The sequence below is a fragment of the Saccoglossus kowalevskii genome, chromosome 6 (genome assembly GCF_978046115.1).
Source record: "Saccoglossus kowalevskii chromosome 6, keSacKowa6.1, whole genome shotgun sequence".
Lineage (NCBI taxonomy): Eukaryota > Metazoa > Hemichordata > Enteropneusta > Harrimaniidae > Saccoglossus > Saccoglossus kowalevskii.
The window spans coordinates 32717262-32745028 of record NC_140646.1 but is presented as its reverse complement, the minus strand read 5'-3'; the positions used below and the strand labels follow the sequence as shown (position 1 = coordinate 32745028).

The 27767-nt window shown below is 34.4% G+C and overlaps 1 protein-coding gene and 1 long non-coding RNA gene across 2 annotated transcripts; one reads left to right on the top strand and one right to left on the bottom strand.

Annotated features, from left to right (window-relative positions):
- Positions 1-2245: 2245 nt before the first annotated feature.
- Positions 2246-7095, bottom strand: LOC100367228 (NADH dehydrogenase [ubiquinone] 1 beta subcomplex subunit 9-like). The gene is made up of 4 exons (XM_002737907.4): positions 6962-7095; positions 6538-6680; positions 5490-5545; positions 2246-2684 (listed from the first exon to the last, which is right to left on the bottom strand). Exons 1-4 carry the CDS (start codon positions 7051-7053, stop codon positions 2535-2537), a joined length of 441 nt encoding a protein of 146 aa, XP_002737953.1. The 5' UTR covers positions 7054-7095; the 3' UTR covers positions 2246-2534.
- A 9335-nt stretch (positions 7096-16430) lies between these two features.
- LOC146742712 (uncharacterized) lies at positions 16431-21585 on the top strand. Its single transcript, XR_014929845.1, has 2 exons — positions 16431-16560; positions 21433-21585. It is a non-coding gene; the product is annotated as an uncharacterized LOC146742712 (long non-coding RNA).
- The last annotated feature ends 6182 nt before the right edge of the window (positions 21586-27767 follow it).

The following is a 27767-nucleotide window of genomic DNA, read 5'->3' as shown; positions in this document are numbered from 1 at the left end:
AAAAAACTTTTTTTCTTAATATTAAATGATTTTTCGAAATTGAATCAGACATTGTTTTATTCTGCCATCATCCTCATCAGTCGGTCGATATTTGTCATTCAGTTTTGTGTATTTACAAGCAAAATGGACAATAGTTCAAAATCTTGGTTATCTTTATTATTGTATTGTTGGATGGATATGCCATTGAAAATGTCAGTCCTCGTCTCTTCCATTTGTATGACAAATGAATGGTCAGCGAGCCGCACGCTGAACTGTGTGCCTCGGACTGCAAGACAATATTGGCAAATTAAAAAAAAAAAATGGCTGCCAGAAAGCCATCTTGGATTGAAAAAAGGATACGTATCTTTCATTGATGTGTAAAAACACAAATTGTTCGTGTACCATGGTTGATTATGTACTGTAAACCACTTAATTTTCACAATTTCCTAATGTTATGGCATTCATGAAGACAAAATGTTGAAAAAATCAATGACACTTCATGTTGTAAGTACCCCACAAAATTGTCACTGCTACAAAATTTGATGTTTTCAAGTTCATAAAAATTTGTTTTACAAAATTAAGGCAGTTTCAAGTATGTCCGTAGGCACAGCAAAGATCAACAATCACATATTTATAGGCAAAATCCAATCCACAAGTCTCCAGTCAGGAGATGGTCAAAGAAAGCTTAGAACTTCCTTGTGCTGCAGTATTGGATGCATATGAAGTAAATTAGTGAATATTTAAAATTAATAATTTAAGATTTGGTATTTAAACGAAAACCCTGTTGGCTGATATAACTCTGCTCTTTGAAATGTATAGTGTAAAAGCAGTCTGATCCACAGTACTGAAATTCATAATACTACGGTAACAAAAAACTCAATAAATTTGATTGTACCTATATGTATGCACCAACATCAGAAAGTTGCTTAGTATATGCAAAGTAGGTGATTAATATGCTTGGTTTTAACCCAAATCACACCCGTGGAATACAACAGAGCACCTGTGTACCTAGTTTCATTGAAATATAGTTTTTTAAATATATCATTAAAAAAGCTACAAATTAATTCTGCAAATCAGGTAATTAATATGCATAGTTTTAAACCAAAAATCAGGTATACACCAGGTTTCATTCGAATCTCAGTGGTTCTTGAGATACCTGTGGAACAACACAAAATTGGCCGATGTAAATTGGGTAAAAAATAAGCATTGATTTCAACTCAATACTGTGGTCTGTGGATACTTGTGCACCAAGTTTCATTGAAATCAGACTGGGCTTCTTGAGATATTATGCAAATTAGGTAATTAAAATGCACAGATTTCTACCTTTAAGTAATCATGTGGATTATCCCAGAGCATGCAAATGCCAAGTTTCATTGAAATCTGTCAAGTGGCCTTTGATACACGTGCATCATTGGGACAGCTGAAAATTGGCTATTATGCAAATTAGGTAATTAATAAGTACAGATTTCAACCAAAAACCCAGAGTATCTATGTACCATGTTTTATTGATTCCTAAGTGGAGTTAAGATATCAGTTGAACAGACAATGAATCAATAAGTATTTTTTGACAAACAAAATGACTGTCAGTTGGTAAATTTCTGAAAAATAATGCTCTACACACATAAAATGTAGGTTTCTTAAGGCTATTGGAGCAAAATGGAAGTCTGTCATTTCTAATCATATGTATACCATGCATCAACTACCGGTATGTACCAAGATTAGAAAAAAATCTGCCCTTTAAGAAAGGGAAGGACACGCACAACCCAATCAAAAAGGCCATTATAAGCTGTCATTGTATTTCAAAAGTAAACAAACTTTACACCTGTTAAAGGCAAGACAAGTGTCTAGAATGATTCAAATTTGTTTCACAATTCAATGAGACAGTCACCAAGTTGAGGTATATCAAAATAAGGTGCAACTGTAATTGTTAATAGTATGGATTCCTCGATTTGTTAATAATACTGTCCGTTAATATTTACCACACTTGAAACATTGACGTTACTGGTTCTGTCAAAACAGTGCAAACTTGGTATGATTCTAACATTGGCAAATAATAGAATGTCACAGAAATTGTTCTGGTGTGTACTGTTATGTGCACTGAAGATGGGAGCAGCACACAGAGACAATGACTATGTCCTTTTCATTTGGATGCCACAGTACCAATTCTTCTTGTGCTCTGCAGACACACTAACAATTATGATGTTACATCGCAAATTGTTCTGATAATGCATATTTACTGATAGGAATACACTAGTACAGCCAGACATTAGTTTAATTCAAACAACTGTTTCGTTTTAATTTTCCATCACACTGAAAATACACTAATATACAGAGATGTGCAAGCAGCATTAAATTACTACATTACATGCGCAGTGTACATCAGAAACTAAGCAGGAAAAATGATTTTATTTGATAGGAATCTAGATGATTTCATATCGGATATAAAGTACTGTTCGATCTAGCATTTCACGTCTCAAACTGTAGAAATCTTTATATTAAGCTGGAATATACTGCACACTGTCCTAAGTCATGCTTAGTTTACAACAAACACTGGCCTAAACTTGACTTTCTTTCCCTTTTAATAGTTGTTTTTCCTCTTCAACCAGCCTGTCCCATCGGTTTTTTTCCCACTGTTTTCTCTTCTCGTATCTTGCAAAATATGTTGGGTACTGTGCTCTCTCTGATGGGTGCCAGAAATCAAGTACCTGAAACATATATATATGTTATCATACATCTGTCGTATCTCTACAACTTACAGTGGTATAATCACAGGGTATCTGCATTCTATGTACTTGGGGGGAAAAGCAAATTCCAAATATGAAATTGATTACAGTATTTTCAAGATGACGGTCATCAGGCTATTAGCCAGGAATTTTCAACTGCCAGTCCAAAAAAATTCAACTTCATGAAAATGTAGACGGTTTTGGATATATTTTGGAAAAAACAGAAAAATGGGAAAAAAGTTGCCAGTCCAAAAATTAATAGGGAAATAGTTTCATTAATTTTCACTACTTGCTGAGCTCATACACCAAGTGGTGATCAGGCAGGTGTATAAATAACAAGATAATGAAGAGGAAACCACAAGTATAATGTACATGGACATACACTGATACAGTACATAGTCGCATTGACCCATGCTTCAAACTGGTTGATATTCCCACTGTATTTTCTTTGTGCATGCTTTGAAGTATCTTTGTAATAACCTCATATTTTTGACATATGAATAGGTTTCACACAATTATATACTAATACTTTCATTTTTCTCTATTTTTGAATTCAATATCTCTAAGCTGCATCAATTTGCCTTAATTAACATAACACTACAGTACATCAAGATTCCATGATCTGAATAGACAATGAAAACAGATGTATGCTCTATTAGATGCATGTCTCTAATATGGGAGTGCTCATAAACCTAAAATTGCATTTATTGTAATACTAAATCATAAAAATATGACTTATTTTGAAAAACTAATATGGTATACAGAAATTCATTATTTTGGGGAAATAAACCGTGAAACACCAAGAGAGTTATGCAGCACATGTTTGAATTTTGTGCAATAAATAAAACTGTCAGTCACACGCTGTCATTCTATTAAATATGTTGCAAAGGCATAGAATATCACACAACACATCCTGCATAGCAAGTCATGTGACATATGAACCACAAGCACAAAATTACCACTAAATTTGACCTGGATTCTTGTTCTTCACATACAGTGCTCATTTCGCCCAACCTTCTACCTGCTTCCGAATTTCGCTCGCTTTGTTCAATTCGACCGCACAAATTCGCGAGTATCCACTCGCTCGCTCGTCTGACAGTGGAACCGCACACATTTATAGTTCATTAACTATTGTTTCATGTACAAGTGTATCATTTTTGTTTTTTATGATGTTAAAAGAATAAATACAATCAGAAATTTATAGAACGACCGTTGAAAAAATACGGTGGATCACACTGCCATATCAAATTGGTAATACATACACGTAGTAATAATGTCCACCATAAACAAGATTGAATCAAACATGTGAAATCAAATACGACACAGACACAACTAATATGAAATAAAACCATCTATTCTTGGTGGAGAGCAAAAAATGTCTTTGAGTAACCGTGTGTAGGGTGACGGTTGACACGTTCAAGTATCTAACTTTCTGATAAAAAAAACGTGATTAGTATTTTTTGATGTTTTAGCGAGTACTCTGCGGGGTATATAGCGTGTTCTCACATTAGCATAATTTTCCTCAGGTTCACTCATCGCTTTCCCACATGCATTTCTCATCCTTTGCTGCCAACTTTTTTTGCGCTCTTATTTGTAATATGTTGTTGTTTTTTGTCTTTCTGAATTTTTAATTTGATGGCGGTTCGAATCTATCCACTTTTACCATGATCAATATTGCGTTCGAGTTGAGTTACTAGTAATTACAACCCTGATTTACATTTGTGTTTTTCGTCAATTTATTAAACATAAGTGCTTTGGGAAATAGCATAATTATATTGCGTGAGTGACAGAGGCTGGTGAGACTGTGTCACAACATGCGCCTCTGATTGCGTTTATTTTGTAATTTTATTTTCGAAATGTATCACTGGCTGCGTTTGGGTAGTTTTATGTTTTCCTCAACAATTAACTGTTCTGAGATCTTTCATTTTTCCTTCGGCTGCTGCCAATCCAATAATTCGTTGCCACATGTACTCAGACAAGCAAGTAATTTTCAGTCATTATACTAGTAGTTAGAGTCCAATTGATTTGTGGAAATTCAGCTATGCGATGATTATATGTGCAGTTTTGTTTTGCGCAACCAGACATGAGCAAAAGTTAACCTGATAGATTTTCTGAACTACAGCATTCTTATGCAAATTGAGTAAAGGTCATAGTGTGAGTTGTGTTCGCAAATAACAAAGTGTCAAATTATTTTGAGCGCAGTTTGAAATAAATTTAGTTAAAATCACACACAGAAACACACACACAACACACAAATACTAGTACTCAATACATATCATGATTGACCAGTTATATAGCTGCTTGAACTACACACATAAGGACGTAAATATGTAAATAAAGGTCACAGTTCAACTTGCGTAGCAATGTTACAATGTGTCAAGTGATTAGAAGGCGTCTTTGTCCCCCCTTCCTCCAGCGGTCGGTTAACAAGCGTACGATGTTTCTGAAGCCAGCCATAGCAGGAGTGAGCAAGCAAACAAGAGCGAGCGAAAAAATGCAGTTGGTTTCCGGTCGGAAATTAAACGATCGGAAAAAAGGCGGTAAAAGTGGGAGGTTGGGCGGAATGAGTACTGTAAATGTAAAACATGCCTTGGCAGACCTTGGTGGTAGTTTATTGACACATGTTAACCCGAAGACTCCTGAATACACTGAGGTAAAATTATCTGACACACACTATAAAGGACTAAGCAATGAGACTGCAATAATAATGATAACATGTATTTTGAGGTCATTTTAACAACATAATCTTTTCATCCTTTGTCATATTTGTATCCAATATTTACATACCCACTCAGGAGCTGGCAAGTCTCTTTCATGTCTTGTACCTTCAGGTGAGTCAATAACTAGAAGTAAAAAAAAAAAAAAAAATCTAAGAATCAAATGACATTCAATGTTAGCGATGGAATACGGGCAGGGCAGTCAAGATTGATATACTTTTAGAATTCACGGAGGTCATGAGGTAAATTGCCTTGATGCTCAAACTGACTGCCAAAACAATATTAGCGTTGAATAGTGGCTTGTTAAAGTCTTGCCATTTCTAATTACAAGTAAAGTATTTAAGAATAATACAATTTCTGGTTAGGGTTGGGGTGGGTATAGTGGGGGGAGGGTCTGTATAGTTCAAGGGTGAAGTTTTGGCACAGATTTGGGATTGAGACATTGTTATAAAATAATAATTATACCAGTATTTGAAATACATTGTTTTAATCATGCAAGCTGTGGATAAATAGATGATATAACATGATTTTCCGAGTTTAGAAGTAGGCCCCAAATGTGAATAACACACAGAAGGGTTAAATCCTTCTGTCAACGGAAATAGGCAAAAATAATATTTTGTGCTATGGACATAGCACACAGTGGGTAAAATTGCGACCCTTGGGTATTTGGGATTCAAGAGAAGCATGGGAAAAATTATTTTTCCGAAATATGCAAATGACGCGAACAAATGGTTACCATCTGCAGTGAAGAGCTTGTGTATGGCCCTGATTGGAATTTGTATTTTTTAGTCCACTTGAGACGATTTTACATATACAAAAGTTACGGCTAACAAACACAAATAAACCTTGAAATGCTGAAATAACAGTGTAAATTTGCACCATCGCTGTATGTTACTAATATATAGCAAGTTCCAGGGTCCATTTCATTTAATCATGGCTGCAAGTACTATTTCAGAGGCTGTATCACATTTGACCAGTTCACTTCATATACACACTTCGCTATGTTATGAAACTGGTCAAATCTTGTGGTATAGTCACCTCTGTAGGATGAAGGGTGGTACATTGTACATGTAATTTAGTATTTACAACAAATATATTTGTGAACAGAAGATACTTACATATATACGGTTGTGGATGTTGATTTTTGTAGAATTCTCCTTCACCTTCTTGGAGCAATCTTGCAGCTTTCATCATGTCCTTTTCATCTTTGTTCTCATCAAATCTGGCTCTCAATAGTGTTGCCTGGTATCTGAACCTATGCCTGGAGGAAAAAAAACAACGAACTACGTTATAACGATTTTATTGCATTTCATGTTTCTGGAGATATAAACCGCCAACACCTTGCTTGACTTGAAATTTCTCAGTTTGACGTCTTTTCCGGCAGCACAAAGTGTTAGTCTACGTGATGCCCGGTGTGACCCCAAAACTCGTCTGCTCAAAATTGATATTCTCTTGCCTAAATTTCACGCTTATCAACGCCATTTTTCGTCGGTGGGTTACTCTATCGAATGCATTGATTATCAGAGAAAACTAAATGTTTACCTTGAGTGACAATACGATTCAATATGCCTCAGAGATTTCTTGTACAAACGAAGGACCCTCTGAGAATGGGTCAACATATTATTGGCCGACATCTTGCAAAAAGCAATGGATTGTTGGTAAATTTACAGAGGGCGCTATTTTGCCCTATGACCTCAGAGCGCGGCTTTTCAAAGTTTATGAATAAATGGTTTTCGTCGCCCAATATTATGCACTAACAAGTATATCACGATGCCTAAACGACCACATGGTGAATCAGACGAACGAAGTGGATTTAGAAAAACATTTCGAGATCTCGTTGGTAAGACTTTTTTTTTTTTTTTTTTTTCACCTTTTTTGTTCCGTTTCCCCACTTTTGTAGAGTTTAATTTTACCATGTACCTGTATCGGACCCATATTTACCAACATTTTGTTTTTAGTTCCAGGGATTAGCCTGTGCCCTACTAGTACTGATACTAGTGTATTAAAAGATGCAGTATTACAATTGGTGAATCACCATCAAGGAATCAATGAACTTTTGCAAGAGGTTAGTAGCTAGATTGGTTTTGTAACTGCAGTGTCATGTTTTCACCATCTGTGTATTGTAACTGCAGTGTCATGTTTTCACCATCTACATGTATTGCACAAACTCTCACACTTAGTGTAAATTTTATTCCACCAACTGGTTCTAAGTATTTTCATCTACAAAAAAATATTTTGTACCAAACTCAACCCGACAAGGAATAAATTCTTCAACACAATTGCCTCCTTTTATCCCACATTTGGTATGTTGAACAGCACCCACAAATCCTACTTTATCATGGATCCTCCATCTGATATTGCTCACTCGGTTGGGTCATACCTTTATCAAATGTACAATCTTAGAGAATACTTTGTTGCTGTGTAATTTTCTGTATGTTTTTTGTTTTTGTTCTTTGTTTTGTTTTTTGTTTTACTCATACCTTAAGAAATGGAAGGTTGTGGTCAATAAAATGCCATGTACTGAGTGTAAAACTAGAAACCTGGAACACCAAGGTAACACTACCAGTAAAATAATCAGTTAATATACAAACAACAAAACAGCCCTTCCACGAACTATATAAAGAATATTATATCAATATGTATATGGATACCTCATCAGCTTTAATTAGGAATTATGTTACTGATTTATGGCAATATAGAAAAGAAATGATGAATGTAATTTAAAGATATGTATTACTGTTTTCATGCTGCCGATACAAAGGTCGAATAAACATTATTATTATTTATGAAAAACATGAACAGAACTGACTCAAAATCAAGGACTTTCAAACTATTCAAAAAACAAACAAACAAACATTCAACAAGGAACCTATTTACAAAAAAATTGATGACAGAAAAGAAATCAGGTTGTTTGCAAGATTTAGAATGACTTGTTACAAGCTGAATATTGAAACAGGTAGACATCAAAGACCTAACATTCCACTGTGAAAGATTTAACAAAATTGAAGACAAACAACTACTGCACCTTATATGCAAACAACAGAAAAACTGTCATTGCAAAAGCCTAAACCTACATAAATAAATTCAAGATATGACAACCATGAAAAATTCATACAAATAATGAGCAACCAAACATATTAATAAAAATAACTGTAATTTACATTGAAAATTGTTAAAACAAAAGAAACTCAATATAAAATCATGTAAATACGCTTGTTCAGTTTTATTTATTTTTCAGTAAATACAATTAATGTAAACCTTTATTAACATGGTTACCAAAAAAGAAATGAAGAAATGTCACATTATCCTTACAATGTTAATAAAGAATTCTGTTCTATTCTATTCATACTGTAATTTAGGGCACAAAATTAAAAAACCCTTCTTGTCATGAAACGTGAACATGACATTTTGTTCAATAATACTTTGATTGTTTTTTCCAAGAAAAATGTTGTCATATATAATAAGACTAAAGTTGTCAGCTATGAAGAAGGGTCTAGCTTTTTTGAGGTGATTATGCATTTTTGAGGTGATTATGCATTTTTGAGGTGATTATGCATTTTTGAGGTGATTATGCATTTTTGAGGTGATTATGCATTTTTGAGGTGATTATGCATTTTTTTTACCCAGCTTATAATAAGCCCAGGGACCTCACTACATAAAATCTGAGTAAGTAAGAATGGGTGTATACGACCTTGGGAAAAGATGTTTAACATTGTAACCATGTTACCCCCCTCAAATGAGTTGTGTTATTATTGATTTCCATTTTCAATAATTTATAATGAAGAAACAAAAATGTTTCTAAAAATATATTTGATTACAATACTATTTACTAGTACATACCATCTGACTGAATTTGTGCTGGGTGCTATTATAGCTGAAATTTGGCTAGTAAGGCATCATATTACTATCTGTGATGACACACTGGATATAACATCCTCTGACCTGACAGGTCAAGTCTGTGTTGTACTGAAAAAATTCTCCAGAAATTGATGATGGTATTTTTTTAACACAATGCTGGTCACATTTTTGGCGGTGGGATTATACCCCGGGAGGGTCATATGACTGAGGAAGTATGGTACCGGGGGGTAATTGTGATTAAAATGAGAGGCATATTCACTGCAAATTTATATTTATATGCTCAACTTGCCCTTATTTGCAAAGACACAGACAATTGAAGTGGTTCAGCATTAAATTTTTTAACAAGTTGAATATATGCAGCAATCATCGTATGGCAGATAACATAATGCACATGTTCAATGTGTTGAATTTTAGGTAAAAGGGCTGTATAGTTTTATGTTACAGAAAGTTTTGTCACCAGCCAGATTTTGTGGGTCACCAAATGGCGATCTAGATGTGTTTTTTTTAATCACAATTCATTAAATTTAATCACCATGGCAAACAAAATGGTTTCAAACGTGAAGGCTGCCGTTGAAGGAAACAAGTTATTTATTTCCTAACGTGATCAGATAAAAAAAATATTTTAGCCAGCAATCAGAAATGAGATACAGATTTAGTGTTATCTGGCCAGAAGTGTATTAAGTGTTTAGATCTTTCACCTAAACTTTTATGTAAATCATGGAACTATAAACCCCAGGAAGAACAACCACTTCGTTTCCTTTGAACTATGATAGTTGCCGCGATGTCTAATGTTTATTTTGATTGTTTATTTCGTCGCATTAAAAAATAAGCCGATTTACGCAAATGAACGTTTATCTCCGACTATCGGTCATTTTCGGAGTCAATCAGGCGACTTCGGGAGATCACGTGATCGAGTTGTTTCGGTTATAGCATAAAAAAACAATGGCGCCAAGACAAAAACACTGATAAATGAGCGACATTCAACGAGAAAAAAAAACACATTGCCACTTCTGGCGATCCAAGGGAAACACGGAATAAGTCGGGATATCTCGACAACAAACAGCATACCAAACCCCATGTTTCGCAAACTTTCGCAACCTTATTTTTTTGAGGGTTGAAAAAAACAAGAAGTAATCTAAAAACGACATTGAAAATTATGAAAACTCGCTAAAACTCCGACCCGTTGCATGATTTCCGATACACTGAAGGTCACCCTGCAGACCGACTTGTTTGCGCATGCGTAGTGAACGAAATATTTTACTGCGCAGATATGAAATTTTTTTTCAAGTTTTCCGTTTCCAGCAAAGCGGTTGATACGGGCGTATCGGCGGCAACTAACATGGAGTATGACTAATGCTGTTGAAACAAAAGCGAAAGCACTGTAAGATAAACTAAGACAAAGGTTTTTTTAATCCTCTTAGTTTCGTTGTTCTTCCTGGGGTTTATACTTCCATGTGTAAATGTAGTACTTTCTGTTTGTTTCTCAGGCAGCCTTGGATGATACCCAAATTGTACCACTATCCCTCGGTATACAAGATTGCGATGTTATTGAAAAAGAAATAAATACTGTGAAAGTCAATTCAGAATCATCAGGTACTGAAACTTGAACTTTATAAAGGGTTTGTTTTTATACTTTAATGTATATATGCTGTTGTTGATGATTTTTATATGTTTATTGTTTCACTACTGGTATAGTTGTGTTCTCTTTTGTTTAGGTTTAAGCTCAATCTTATTAAAATAAGATCCTAGTTTTGGCTTTTTTTTTTGTATATTTATTTTATTTTATTTTGATCTAGTATTTATTTTTTGAAGTTTTGGTAATTGCGAAATTAAAAAAAAATTAAAAAATCAAAATCAAAGTAAAATAATAAATAAAAAGACATTAATAACAAAAGTACTAAAAAATAAAATAAAAATATATTTATAGCCAAAATAATTAAAGCCTGTACACTACATCAGATTTTTATCAGATTGTATGTAGGGTGGAATTAAAAAAAATATCCTAAAATCAAAATCAAAGTAAAATAATTAAAATAAAAAGGCATTAATAACAAAAGTAATAAAAAATACAATAAAAATAAGTTTATAGCCAAAATAATTAAATAAAGCCCGTACACTACATCAGATTGTAATCAGATTGGGTTTAAGCTCTGTAGTTGTCATGTTGGTAATTCATGGATTTGTCCAAATATGCATATTTTACCTCATTGCACAATTTTGTCACAAATTACCAAGATGCTGATATCAAATCTTAACTGACAAATTACGGATATAAAATTTGAAGTGCTATTTTAGCTGGATTTCTGTAAGAGAAACTGACAAAAAGGTGAACCTAAAATATGCACTCCCACTACAAAGTATTGATTTGTAAAATGTAATGCAGTAGAGACACAGTTTTTAGAACTTTTATAAATTTTATATGGTGAAAATATATTTTTCCGAGCCAACATGAAATGATAAAAGAAAATTCATACTGTGAGATGATAAAGGTCATTTGATTACTCTAATTGTTTGTAATGTTTTCACTTGCCATGCAGTTGCTACAATGTTGAACATGCTTCTTTTGTATTGAATTGAATTTATACTTGAATGCTGCTTTATTTGATTGTTTTAAATAACCGGTAGAGTTTTATAGAAAAAATCAGCCATTTGGTACTTTCTCTTCAGAAAGAGTTCTATAGAACTCATTAGAGTTGTATAGAACCTGTTGTGCTACTGTGGAATACTTTATTTTCACTGGAATTAATTTTCGCTGAAAAGGCTTTTCGGGCGTTTTGTATGAAATTTATTTTCACTGATTTTCAATGAGTTGAATGTGAAATATAGGGAAAAAAGTATATTCGCTGGATTTTATTTTCACGGAATCACCCCTTCAGCGAAAATAGCGAAAATAAATTCCAAGCGAAAATAAAGTATTCTACACTAACTTAATTCACATTGTGCTAAACAAAATAAAGGCGGTAGATTGAGGTTTGTTGCTCTTGTGATGTTAAAATTGTTTACCTTCAATATTGACAACCAGTTAGTGCTGCCAAAAAGTTGTTTTGAAAGTGAGCATGGTTTCAAACTTTCAAATTCGGCACATTTATGTGTTTACATGACATACTGGTTGATTGCCAGCCAGTCAACCAATTAATTGTGTCATGTATGTCAGTATCTGAAACTCTTGATTGAATGTTATGTAGATGTTATTGTAATGAAGAAATTACAATAATTCATTTTACTGATTATTTCTTGCAGCACTCATTTCTGCAATTAAAAACCGAAGTCAAAATACTAGTTCAGAGTTATGCAACCAAAGTCCTGCAGAATGTGCCCAATTCTTGCATGATATGATAATGAAACAACAAAAGCAAAATGGTGATAACAGAAGCATCTTATTATTATCAAAGAGTCAAAGGGTGAGAATTGTCAATTGATTTTTTCTTACAAATCAAGATTACTCAACCTCAAGTTCAAATGATATAATTTTGATGTTATTTTATGCTTGGCGTATGTGCACATTTAATTCTGTGTTTACATAATGGTGTCTCTTAATATAAATCAGTCTGTTACCATAGTGATACTGGGAATAATTTCATCATGTACAAGAGATAGCGTAATTTTAATCCCACCTGACCATTTATTGACCAATTATGACACAGAATTTGGATATACTGGTATTGTGTTACAAGATTCTATATTGCAAGCTACATGTACTTCTTTTTAGTTCTATTTTCTATCATCTTCTATGTTCTACGTTAGCTAATATTGAGATGTTAGTTACATTCTTGAAAAGTCCATTCTTATGAGATTGTAAGGTGCTGTTAAGTCCAGCATTGGTCCAAATTGATGTATACTCATATAGTATATTTAGTTATGCATTGCTTTTACTGTATATAATTTTTGTACTGTAAATCGCTTTTATTTCGTGAGACAAATTTTTGTGTAGCTGAAATTTCACTGAGATCCTGTGTCTTTGTCCTTATGAACATCAATATATTGGCAAGTTGTGACTATTCCTAGCAGTAAAAATGTAGTACATGTACTGGTATAACAGTACATTATATTTTGGTTTCCTGTGTTTTAGAGGATAGTCCAGACACTTTTTTCTGTTATGGTGAAGTTATCCTCACAGCAAGCATTTTCTAAAAAGGTCTTTATTCGACAGATTAGCATGCAGGTAATGATTATTTATTCCCTATTACAATACAGTCTGTTAAACAGAAAGTGTAATGTAGTGAAATGGAGTTGGAGTGGCATGAGGTGATGTGGTGTGGTGTGGTGTGGTGTGGTGTAGTGTGGTGTGGTGTTGTGTTGTGTTGAATGATTGTCAGTAAATTTACTATAGACTTTGTAACACATCATCCTGCCTTTAAATTTGGGGGTTTCCACCACAGACCAAGCAGACTTTACACGGGTACCCACGCTGTCCATCCCCCTGGGGTTGTGAGTCTATCTGCAGGGGGACGCCAGCCATGACGCCCGCCTGTACAGTCTCTGCTGGTGGAAGGTTGCAACCAGGTACCACGCGCTCGGCGTCATGATGCAATTCACAGGCAAGTCGCATCATGGAGCTGTTAGCTGCGACGCCTGCATCTGCAATTCGCCCCCCCTTCCACTTTTGCCAAAACCTTGTGTCTTGTGTCATTTATTGAAGCATTAACTAGTCATAATAGATATTGTATTTGCATGTATTTCTAATTGAAACACACATAAACAAAAATTGTTATTTATTATATACTGAATCATTACAACTTATTTTGACCATAGACACACCTCTGTCACACTTGCACATCATGCTTCTAATAGTGCAAATATTTATCTGGTGTGGTTCATCCATTCAGGTTGTAGATTTGCTATTTATCACATTGCCTGATAACACAATCATATACCATTCATGTTGATTGTTGATCTGTTGAGACTTGCATCAGGCGATGTATTATATAAGCAAGAAGGGTACTGATTACTTTTGTAAAAATATCTCCTTCCTTCATCAAAGTGCGGTTTCTATGGTGACTCTCCTCTGGAATTACTATGGAAACTACAGAAGTCCTCCCTGATGGCATTAGACAGTTTTATGACATTCAGCCTTGAAATACCGAATGTCATTGCAAACTTTACCCAGAGTTTAACTGAAATTTGTTGGCATGGAAACAAAGATGACATTGATTTGAGAAGAGAAATTCTTTCAGGTAAGTTTCAAAAAAGTCTGAAATCTGCTTATTTAATGCTTATCTTATTGCACACATGTCTCACGGGTGTGCAAATAGCTGGGGTCTTGGAAAACTGCAAATGATGATTTTTGGCAAAAAGGTGGAGTAAAGGGTGTATTCTGTGATATATGTAATATTAATCGTGCACATCAATTATAGACCGTTTTTAATGAACTTCATGTTCGTATAACAGATAAAAGCTGATATTATGCAATATTCTAATTAAGAGAGACATTTAGGGAGGGGATGAAGGGTGCGTTATATGATATTTGATCTTAATTATTCCTGATACTTATGTAATGGCCACGATTGGTCATGGATTATTTGTGGAACAAATTCGTGGTACTTGTCAGGCAAGTACAACCAAGAATGCTTTAGGATTAAAGTGATTGTCTTGTCATCTGGCACATATTCTTTAATATCGTAAATTGCTTGTATTCCCATAGAGTCTATTTGTGTTTCAGATATATCTTCACTTCTCATTGATTATGGTTACAGAGAAAAAGATGGATGTACATCAGATAGTGCTATGAAAGGATTACAAAAAGTAGGTGGATAGACATCTTTATATATTAATGCCTGATTCCTGAATTGATAGCGTTTGTCTGTTTATTGTTTCTGTGCTTGCGCATAATGAGTGACCTGAGGTCAACAAACTGGGCGGTAGGACAGATTTTGAATGTTCCAAATGCACAGAGTTGCAGTACATCGCTCATCCTTGTTTCCAATTCGCAGTGTAAAAAAAACCATGTGTTATCGTCTTTCAACTAACTTGTATCTGCTTTTGAAAATTTACACACTATTTGCCTTTAAAGCAAGAAAAACGAACTTGTAAATCATCGTTGGCTATAGCAAAATATTTTCATATTTTTGGGGGTATTTTGGGAGTTGAAAAACTGTCACGATTATATTTACTCAGGGAAAACACATACCATCTCTTTGTCAGATCAATTTCTCTGCAAAAAATTTGTTTTCAACTATATATAATCACTGATAGTTTATTCTTATCAATTAATTATTCTATTAATATTAAAAAGGTAATTCAAAGTTTGCTATTTTTTTCTTTTTCTTTTTCTTAGGCTTGCACTACAGTTCTTCATTCTGTTGTTCTCAGTGAGTACCATTATATACATAGTACATTTATAGTTTAACTGTTGTTACAACAGAACCTCAGATAAAAATATTGTATCGAATAATTATATTCTTCTTTAATTGGTTTCTCATTTTACGAGTAAATTCATTTGTATTATCGTATTACTCCTGTATGTTCGTTCAACTCTGTATTGATCAGACTTTAAATGTTAACAGAAGGAAAGGCTTTGTAGTTGAACTTCACAATGCTAATTAAAGGGCGTTAGTCGTCGCGCAGCGCATGTGCGGCATTTGTGTTGCTAGACATAGATTTTCCCATAATCACATGCACTCTTCTATTGGAAATCACAAGTCTGAGGTTTGACCTTGGCGCGACTTGCACCAATTACCGCTGATGACTTCTTCGATACCTCCTAATAACCTGAAAATACCTAATTAAAGCTTGGTAACGTCTCAATTTGTACTTGTTGATTTGCGCAACAGTCAAAGTCGCCATCTCTGTTTATATGAGACCCAAAATATCTCGCGCATGTGTGGCGCGACAACTACCACCCTTTAATATCATTACATATGAAACATTCATAGCTGCATTGTTATTTATATATACTGTAGAATACTTTATTTTCGCTTGGAATTTATTTTCGCTGAAGAGATGATTCCGTGAATATAAAATCCAGCGAATATACTTTTTTTCCTATATTTCACATTAAACTCATCAAAAATCAGTGAAAATAAATTCCAAGTAAAACGCCCAAAAAGCTTTTTCAGCGAAAATTAATTCTAGCGAAAATAAAGTATTCCACAGTAAACCAATTTTATTCTCATCAGATCTAGTTGATAGATGCACCAAGGATCCTATGACCTCTGACTCTGATGACTACTATATTGATTTCTTTTGCACATTAAGACTTCACTCTGGGTTGTCACATGACATTTTACAGAGATTCTGTAATTATGAAATCACTCAATTACTGATAAATAACCAAGGAATAAAAGGTTAGTTATACAATTTATTCTAGTGGGACATCTCAATTGTTTTCATGACATCTCTTCTGATTCTGTGACATAGCAATTGTTTCTGTGACATCTCTTTTGATTCTGTGACATTGAAATTGTTTCTGTGACGTCTCTTCTGATTCTGTGACATTGTAATTGTTTCTGTGACGTCTCTTCTGATTCTGTGACATAGCAATTGTTTCTGTGACATCTCTTTTGATTCTGTGACATTGAAATTGTTTCTGTGATGTCTCTTCTGATTCTGTGACATTGCAATTGATTCTGTGACATTGTAATTGTTTCTGTGACGTCTCTTCTGATTCTGTGACATAGCAATTGTTTCTGTGACATCTCTTCTGATTCTGTGACATTGAAATTGTTTCTGTGACGTCTCTTCTGATTCCGTGACATTGAAATTGTTTCTGTGACGTCTCTTCTGATTCTGTGACATAGCAATTGTTTCTGTGACATCTCTTCTGATTCTGTGACATTGAAATTGTTTCTGTGACATCTCTTTTGATTCTGTGACATTGAAATTGTTTCTGTGATGTCTCTTCTGATTCTGTGACATTGCAATTGATTCTGTGACATTGTAATTGTTTCTGTGACATCTCTTCTGATTCAGTGACATTGCAATTGATTCTGTGATGTCTCTTCTGATTCTGTGACATTGTAATTGTTTCTGTGACGTCTCTTCTGATTCTGTGACATTGCAATTGATTCTGTGATGTCTCTTCTGATTCTGTGACATTGCAATTGTTTCTGTGACATCTCTTCTGATTCTGTGACATTGCAATTGATTCTGTGACGTCTCTTCTGATTCTGTGACATTGTAATTGTTTCTGTGACATCTCTTCTGATTCAGTGACATTGCAATTGATTCTGTGACGTCTCTTCTGATTCTGTGACATTGCAATTGTTTCTGTGACGTCTCTTCTGATTCAGTGACATTGCAATTGATTCTGTGATGTCTCTTCTGATTCTGTGACATTGTAGTTGTTTCTGTGACGTCTCTTCTGATTCTGTGACATTGCAATTGATTCTGTGATGTCTCTTCTGATTCTGTGACATTGCAATTGATTCTGTGACGTCTCTTCTGATTCTGTGACATTGCAATTGTTTCTGTGACGTCTCTTCTGATTCTGTGACATAGCAATTGTTTCTGTGACATCTCTTTTGATTCTGTGACATTGAAATTGTTTCTGTGATGTCTCTTCTGATTCTGTGACATTGCAATTGATTCTGTGACATTGTAATTGTTTCTGTGACGTCTCTTCTGATTCTGTGACATAGCAATTGTTTCTGTGACATCTCTTCTGATTCTGTGACATTGAAATTGTTTCTGTGACGTCTCTTCTGATTCCGTGACATTGAAATTGTTTCTGTGACGTCTCTTCTGATTCTGTGACATAGCAATTGTTTCTGTGACATCTCTTCTGATTCTGTGACATTGAAATTGTTTCTGTGACATCTCTTTTGATTCTGTGACATTGAAATTGTTTCTGTGATGTCTCTTCTGATTCTGTGACATTGCAATTGATTCTGTGACATTGTAATTGTTTCTGTGACATCTCTTCTGATTCAGTGACATTGCAATTGATTCTGTGATGTCTCTTCTGATTCTGTGACATTGTAATTGTTTCTGTGACGTCTCTTCTGATTCTGTGACATTGCAATTGATTCTGTGATGTCTCTTCTGATTCTGTGACATTGCAATTGTTTCTGTGACATCTCTTCTGATTCTGTGACATTGCAATTGATTCTGTGACGTCTCTTCTGATTCTGTGACATTGTAATTGTTTCTGTGACATCTCTTCTGATTCAGTGACATTGCAATTGATTCTGTGACGTCTCTTCTGATTCTGTGACATTGCAATTGTTTCTGTGACGTCTCTTCTGATTCAGTGACATTGCAATTGATTCTGTGATGTCTCTTCTGATTCTGTGACATTGTAGTTGTTTCTGTGACGTCTCTTCTGATTCTGTGACATTGCAATTGATTCTGTGATGTCTCTTCTGATTCTGTGACATTGCAATTGATTCTGTGACGTCTCTTCTGATTCTGTGACATTGCAATTGTTTCTGTGACGTCTCTTCTGATTCTGTGACATTGCAATTGATTCTGTGATGTCTCTTCTGATTCTGTGACATTGCAATTGTTTCTGTGACGTCTCTTCTGATTCTGTGACATTACAATTGATTCTGTGATGTCTCTTCTGATTCTATGACATAGCAATTGTTTCTGTGACGTCTCTTCTGATTCTGTGACATTGCAATTGATTCTGTGATGTCTCTTCTGATTCTGTGACATTGCAATTGATTCTGTGACGTCTCTTCTGATTCTGTGACATTGCAATTGATTCTGTGACGTCTCTTCTGTTTCTGTGACATTGCAATTGATTCTGTGATATCTCTTCTGATTCTGTGACATTGCAATTGATTCTGTGATGTCTCTTCTGATTCTGTGACATTGCAATAGTTTCTGTTACATCTCTTCTGATTCTGTGACATTGCAATTGATTCTGTGACGTCTCTTCTGATTCTGTGACATTGCAATTGTTTCTGTTACATCTCTTCTGATTCTGTGACATTGCAATTGTTTCTATGACGTCTCTTCTGATTCTGTGACATTGCAATTGTTTCTGTGACGTCTCTTCTGATTCTGTGACATTGCAATTGATTCTGTGACGTCTCTTCTGATTCTGTGACATTGCAATTGATTCTGTGACGTCTCTTCTGATTCTGTGACATTGCAATTGATTCTGTGACGTCTCTTCTGATTCTGTGACATTGCAATTGATTCTGTGACATCTCTTCTGATTCTGTGACATTGCAATTGATTCTGTGACATCTCTTCTGATTCTGTAACATTGCAATTGATTCTGTGATGTCTCTTCTGATTCTGTGACATTGCAATTGATTCTGTGACGTCTCTTCTGATTCTGTGACATTGCAATTGATTCTGTGACATCTCTTCTGATTCTGTGACATTGCAATTGATTCTGTGACGTCTCTTCTGATTCTGTGACATTGCAATTGATTCTGTGACATCTCTTCTGATTCTGTGACATTGAAATTGTTTCTGTTACATCTCTTCTGATTCTGTGACATATTGTAATTGTTTCTGTGACGTCTCTTTTGATTCTGTGACATTGCAATTGATTCTGTAACATCTCTTCTGATCCTTTGACAGTTAAATTATTCTGTGACATCTCAATTGGTTGTGTGATGTTTTTAGGGACGACGTCAAAAGATTGATGTCGGATAAAAAACTTATTTGCTTTAGTTTGGGGGTGGGGGGTTTGACCTCAAAAAGTTCCCATCCTACAAAAGCGATTTTATTTTTTAATGAAGTAAAAAAAATCTTGGAGTATTTGTAGTTCGTTTTTTTTTTCTATCATATCCAAGACAAGAAAATGGTTTGGTCCGAGTGTAAATATGTACGTCAAATGAGGTCAATTTCAGGGCATGGACCTAAAACCAACTGCTATACCATACTACTGTCCGATTATCAATTTATATTTAATGGTGAATGTAGTCTGACGCCGTGATCAATATTTATCAATTAAGTTTCAGTGAGGGGGGGGGGGGATTGGAAAAAAATAAAGGAATTAATTTTTTTATCCTACATTGAACTTTCGATGTTGTCCCTTACTGATTCTTTGTATTGTTTCTGTGACATCTCGTCTAATTCTTTGACAGTTAAATTGATTCTGTGAATTTGATCTGATTCTTTGACTTCTAAATTGGTTATATGTCAGATTAATAATGCCTGTATAGTTTGTCAAATTGAATGTTGATATTGAATACAGATGTCTAAACAAAACTGTAAAAATATGAAATGTACACATTCAAGTCTCTAGTAGATAAATTCTTGGGGATGGAGCTACGTCAGCCATCAGACTCTGTTGACAAGATGCGTACCACTGTATCTTGTATGTCTATGGGCTCTGCCTAAACTGTGAAAATAGGTAAAATCGAGAAAACAGCACAAAGTATGAAATTTATATATATTTTATATGAAGGAGTCTTATCAATGCACTGTTCAGGAGAGTTTCAACAAGTACCGGTAGCTTAAACAGTTTTTTGTGACTTTTCGACTGTTATTTTCACTGGTTGTGGTTGTCAGGTGCTGAAAATGCCCAAGAAAATGTTTGCTCTGAGAATAGTTAATATACACTTTCTTCTTTTTTAATAAGGAAAATAAGGGTTTTTATATTGCTACTGTATACTGTAGAACCTGCCAAATATGTATAGATGCTGTTGAAGATGAAACTCATTTTCTGGTAGTTTGTCCAGCATATAACCATATTCGAAAACTGCTTTTTGATCGAATTAACCGCATTGAACCACAGTTCGAGTTCCTTTCGCCTATCCGTAAACTTACATATATTTTTTCTCAGGATAACCATGAAATCATCCAAAGTATTGCAAGATTTGTATACACAGCTTTTCAGATTAGATATAATTTGCTAGTGTGAGTTCTCCAATAGATGAGTTGTATATGTGTGTGTATGTGTATATATATATATTATACTTTATTTTATTGTAACCTGTTCCCCCAGGTTAGTGGGGTATATTTCTTTAGAGAAATGGAAATAAAATAATAATAATATATTTTGATTTAGTCGCAGAAGTTGTAGCCCTTGATTAATATTCATATGTGTACATGTGCCATCTATTGTGTTTATCCACAATCTGATTAAAATCTGATGTAGGTATATGCTCAAATTTTTTTAATTTATTTTTATATTTAAAAAAAATATTACTACCGGCAAGTAAAACAAAAAAATATACAAAAATAACAATAAAAAATATAAAAATTAAATATATCAGATTTTAATCAGATCAGTTAAATTTATCTACGGACAGTTCTTGATATCATTGGTAATGTACAAAGTAAATGGACATATGCAAAGACACCAAGATTGATGACCAATATTTATAGACAGATATTGCTAATTATGGATTCAGTTATGCCAGTGATGCAGATTTTACGAAGAATCATCGAAAGAGCAGACGTGAGCATTTAACTTTCATCAATAATGTGCAATTTACTAGGTATATCTCAGATATAGCTACAGCTTAATTTGAATGAAGTACACAATTTTGTGAAGTTGTTAGTTAAATCTGTGCATATTATTTGATTCATTTATATATTAGATTTATTGTACTTTTACATGTTTAAATAGGGATACTAAAGACAGAATATGTGCAAGTTCTGATTGTTATTTGTAATGATTTTGTGTATAACAATTAATGTTTATCCAAAAACATTTTATGATATGTGTTTTCTGATTTCTGACAGGTGAATTGGAAAATACTCTTATCATTTATAGCTACGTTCTTGGTCTACTATAAAGATGCTGTGCACCAAATCAAAGGTAAAATTATTTCATTTATTAAAACTCAGTGAATATGAAAATTTGACAAAACTGTATTTTTTTCTTCACAAACCAGTGAATTTAATACCTCTGCAAACTTTGTGAATACAGTTAGGATTTCTATATTTTGGGAATATTTTATATTTTGTGAATTATAAGAAGCAATTATAAATACTTTTTTGATATTTTGAGTGAAAATTAATGACAAAGATTAAATAAAAAAATGACCCTTTCACCACCAGACTTTCTTGCCAAAATTGTCTTGTATTCTTCAATATTTTTGGAAAAGAACCCTAATTTTGGAGCCAACAGACACAATTTGAGTCTATTTGCAGTTTTTACTCTTGGTTTTTTTGTCCAAAACTTCTGAAGGAATGTGCAGACTATAAACAGAACTATTTTGTGAATTTGTGATGAAAAGAGGGAACTGGTTGTGAAAATGAGAGTCTTAGTCTGGCGGCCATTTTAAATTGATCAAACAAATACTGCTGTATACAACTGAGGTTCATAAATGATAAACAAGATTGCATACCCTAAGTTTTTCCCTTTGGACTTTCAAACACCGAGACTCAGGGAACAATTTTTAGGAAATTCCTGTGTAAGCCATATTTATCCTTCAAACTCAAACTGCAATAAAACACTGTTATCGGTAGACTAGAATATAATACTGTGATGTATGCTATGTATTTTCATCCATTTTATTTATTTCTGAGTAGATTGGATTCATGATTTACTGCGGGAATCTTTTGAAGAGAACGATCAAGCTAAATTACAAATTGCCTTTGTCCTTGGCAGACACTTGGCTCTAGAGGGCGCCCACATCTTCCCTTCTTACAGTATGTGGTTTAAGGTATGCTACAATTTCAATCTTTAAATTCAGTGAAGAATAAAAATGTATCATTTTTGTTTACTGTAAAATACTTTATTTTAGCTGGAAATTATTTTTCACTGAAGAGACATTTTGACTGTTTTTGTACAAAGTTTATTTTCACTGATTTTTGATGAGTTGAATGTGAAATATAAGAAAAACAGGTATATTCATTAGATTTTATTTTCACTGACCCTTGATTGGAAATAATCGAAAATAAAGGGTATTACAGTAAGCAAAGCATTATTTCTTTCTTCCTTTTTTATATTAAAGTTCCACCGTAAAATCATGTTTTCATAACAGTTTGTCACCTGCAACTTCTTTTGCCATTACTTGTTTACCGAGGTAGGCAATTCCTTACTACCAACTGTTTCAGATATTCCACGTTCTGTCTGGAATTGTTGAACAAGACTTAATTTTCATCCCTGAGTTTTTTAATATACTTTAATTTGTTTCAGAGTTGTTTTGGAGATGACAGCAGTAGTTTGGCAAATAACAAGAAATCATTTACATTTTTAATGAAGTTTTTAACTGAATTGATGCCTAAAGAACCAACACAGTATCTGAAGGTCTGTAAAACTGCTTTATTTATGAGTTTGGAGAATCATCATGACAGTAATTTGATTGAGCTGTAAAATGTTCTTCATCTATGAATACTGAAGTTGACTTTTGTCAAAATAAACCTGCAAAATTTGTTTCCATATTTTTTTTAAAATGTTGATCAGGACCTGGAGACAACGGTTCAAAAACAACAACAAAATTTCACTATTTTGGGCTGGAAAAATGGTCTTTGTCACACGCAACGTAATATTACCGTAATTGGTATAGTACAAGTGTGATGTTTGCAGAGTATAATAATACCAGTACCAGTTGAAACCTCATCTGTTGGCTCCGTGTTCGTATTTTATCATCGCCGCCAGGGAAGTCTTTCTGTTACTGTTGCCATTTTGGTATTTGAACCATCACACCTGTACTATACCAATTACGGTAATATTACGTTGCGTGTGACAGTCTTTAAGGTAGCGAGAAGGTTTTGTGACGTTTTTAAATAAAACATTCTCTGTCTGTTGTCTCGTTCAGAACAGTAATTTAGGTTATATATATCAAAAGACTAAGTATAGAGGTGCAAGTTCGCACAAACTGGACAGACATTGTTTACATAATTATCACGTGACATCAAAAATGGCAAACCTTGTAAAAATGACTAAGTACGCGATTGCGAGAGCACACTGCCGAATTTCCTGGTGAAATTTAAGTTATGCATTGTCCATAATCAAGTCCATTGAAATGCGTCTCCGATAATCAAAAGACCTATTATTCCGATTTCTATGCAGGTTTGTTTTTTTGTCCCCAAATTATTTCATACTTGGCACCTTTAGCAGACTATTATTCTGTGACAAAGCATTTTCTTTAAAAACCCAGACATATTTCGCACCATCATTATCTTTTGAACGATAACTGCGAGTTTGAACGTCCTAGTCCGAACGCACTTGATTTGGCGGCGGTCCCAATGAGTCGTTCTCGATCAAAACTTCAACTCGAGAAAAACGCGAAAAACAGTTTTGGTTAATAAAACACTGTAGATTTGCTGCATTATTATAAATATACACTAAAAATGGCCAAACATATTACCCACTGATATCATAGAACTCATAAAGAGTGTCAGATAATGAATAATTTCAAGCTCGAGCATGAAAAATGAAGAAAACTGCTGGCATTTGAGTCCGTACTCCAGGAACGTTCGGGTTTTCCATTGTCATGCAAACGAACAACGAGGTATAATCCTCTGACAAACATTACTGTCCCACTGTACACGCTGACAGTTTACAAACAAGCTAATCCTTTAAGTGTCTCAGATAAGACATCTAATAAAACGGTTTTCATGGTGAAACAAAATGGCCGATGTTTGAAAACAAATTGCTGTGTCAGAGTGCGACACTGAGTGGCAGATTTTTCTTTGCCTCGTCTGTCAACGCTTTCTTTCTTTTCTTCGCCATTGCGTTAGAAAAAAATGTATTAGTAAAATAGAATATTGACTTGGAAAATGACCGTAAAGCTAAATGGCAGTTACATGCATGGGCTGAGTGAAAGAAAATATTTCTAAGCCTAAAATAAAACCTAATATTACACCTCTTTGTGTATTTGTTAATTTTACATATGTTTGTCGTGACAGTATGTTTGTAAATATCTAGAACAATCTCGTCTTTCGTTGATAATTTCGGTTGTTTGTTTGGAATGTCGATCCCCATTGGTTTCTCCATACTGAGTTTAGGAAGGGCGTCGATCAACACCGTGACAATCAGCCGAGAGAAGACAAACATTGACCGTAATTCATGGAGATCATGTCCATAATTTGTGGGCTGAAACCCCAAATAATTAATCAAGTATTATTATTTTAATATATATTTTATTTTACATCGCAAAACTAAACCATGCCCAAAACAGAGCTAGAGTTGTTCGCGGTTAAACAACCGCATTGAAGACGATGCAACTCAACTAGCCATTTCTTACCTTGAAATAAAAAAAATAAAAATTCGAAGAGCATCGGGGAAAATATTAATAATCATCCTTATCAATCGCTTGCTTTATTTTATTCGAATCCATGAAATTCACGATTTTTTTTACATTTGTTGGCAACTTCCGCGCTAAAAAAGATTGAAAATGTGGGTGTGGTTATTTTGCAAAGTCCTGTTGATAATACGGACAAATGTGGTTCTGTGACCCAGTTCGTGCTCCGATCAGGTGACTCTCAGCCAATCAATGATGTTGTAACAAAGCATATTTGACGCTAATTGACCCTTTGAACTCCTAACAAGCGTCGATGATTTTCAGCCCTGAAGGACATTGAATTGTTCATCGACTGGTCACCAAATAGTTATGGCTATAACTAAATTTGACACGTTTTTCTTATAAGCCCAATAAATTATTCATACATGTCAAGCTCTGTTCGATTTTTTCAGGGCATGTGGCCGTTTTTAGTCGAAAATATTTTTGCGGTACGTATACAGTATAGACCGAGCTCATTCAATGATCGTGACTTAATTTTAAAAATTGAATGTCAAATTTTACCAGACGTGGACCGATGTGGATTCGATATAGTTATTTTTGGAATAAATCACTAACATTTCCTCGTTTCTCTGCTCTGTCAAAAGGAGTTACCTAGGCTTTTTTTCACGTAACTGTCTCATTAAAATAAAAATAAAAATATTACATCTAGAACAAGCACCCAAAACACGTAACAAGAGGTCCCAGTTCAGTTGCTTTCACGATACAAGTGTAATACAGCTATTAGATTTGAAGTGTCGTTCAGAATGTAATAATAGTTAATACTAGTTGTATGTTCACACTTCACTATCAAAACCACCATTTCGACCACCCATGTGCCAGTTTTCAGTGTTTGGGCCGGCGGTCAATGTTTTCAATAAGCGAGCGAGCGAGCGAAAAAAAAAAACGCGATTAAAATGCGGTCGGTTTCCGGTCGGACAAGACCGCGTGGTCGGAAATTAAGCGATAAGCGGTCGATGTAAAAGCGGAAGGTTGGGCGAAATGAGTACTGTATGACCATGATTCTCCGACGAAGTCTCCACTGACAATAATGCTGACAATGGACGTTAGATAAACACGCATTGTTTGCAACTGGAAGCTTATCACCCGTTATATCAGAATCGTCAACAACAGAGTATACAGATAAGATTTTATCATTTAATTCCTTCCAAAGATAAACACTATGCAAATATCCACGAAACGGCAGTTGTAGTCTTTTCTGCTAGTGTTTTAAAACACTAATTTGAGCAACGTTATTTCGCAATTTCGATTTTTTGTAAACCTGGGGTGATGTATCAAGGTCTAAAGTAACCGTTTTATCAATTTTTGAAAAATCAAGAAAAAAGTGAAAATTTCCCTTCTCGCTACCTTAAATGGTCAAACAGCCATTATAACTGTCTGTGCCCTGTGATAGGACTGTGTTCATTTTTAGTGACAGACTGTTCACAGTAGGGGCTTATGGATTGGGTTTTGTCACAATGATGGTCTTTGCAGTGTATATAATACCTGGCAAGCTTAGGTCATGTAACGCATGCATATTGATTACCCAGTAATTCTTATAAGACAATATCGATTTTCTGATTTCTCCAAAAGTTAAAATTTAAAATTAACTTTAATAGGTGGAATGCATCAGACTGCATCAATCAGATTGTGTACAATCAAATTATTTTCTTTGATTATTAAAAACTTGTTATTAAGTCGTGAATTAAGTTAAGTTACGGTAACTTCATATGCCTTCAATAATCTCAACACGCTGTTCTTTCTAAGCTTTTTTTGATACAATATTTTGAAGTACAAAAACAGAGGCATCTATGATACCGGTATTGTGGGTATCAATGGCTTATCATTTCAATTTTTAGCTCCGCTGTCGACTTTGTCGAGCAGAGCTTATCATATGAGTGATTGTCCGTCGTCGTCCGTCGTCGTCGTCCGTCGTCCGTGTCAATGTTTTACTTTTTCGACTTCTTCTTGAAAACTACAAGCCTGAATGCTTTGATACTTGGTGTATATGTACCTTGGGTAGACCTCTCTCAGATTTGTTCATTTCATGATGATATCTTCAATTTTCTAATTTTGGTGAATATTTTTGTCATTTTTAGTAAAAAGTGATATTTTCGACTTCTTGTTGAAAACCGCAAGTGCAATTGCTTTGATATTACATATATAGGTACTACATGTGGACCTCTCTCAGATTTGTTCATTTTGTAATGATATCTTTAATTCTCTAATTTTGGTGAATATTTTTGTCATTTTTGGTAAAAAGTGATATTTTCGACTTCTTGTTGAAAACCGCAAGTCCAATTGCTTTGATATTACATATATAGGTACTACATGTCGACCTCTCTCAGATTTGTTCATTTTGTAATGATATCTTCAATTCTCTAATTTTGGTGAATATTTTTGTAATTTTT

What these genes read in the sequence shown, in the direction of transcription:
- LOC100367228 (XM_002737907.4), bottom strand. Translation starts at nt 7,053, where the DNA reads ATGTCGGCCAATAATATGTTGACCCATTCTCAGAGGGTCCTTCGTTTG. An exon ending in ACATCCACAACCGTATATAT is followed by an intron (nt 5,546 to 6,537) that starts GTAAGTATCTTC and finishes TTTTACTTCTAG; the next exon opens with TTATTGACTCACCTGAAGGT. An exon ending in ACTTGCCAGCTCCTGAGTGG is followed by an intron (nt 2,685 to 5,489) that starts GTATGTAAATAT and finishes TATATGTTTCAG; the next exon opens with GTACTTGATTTCTGGCACCC.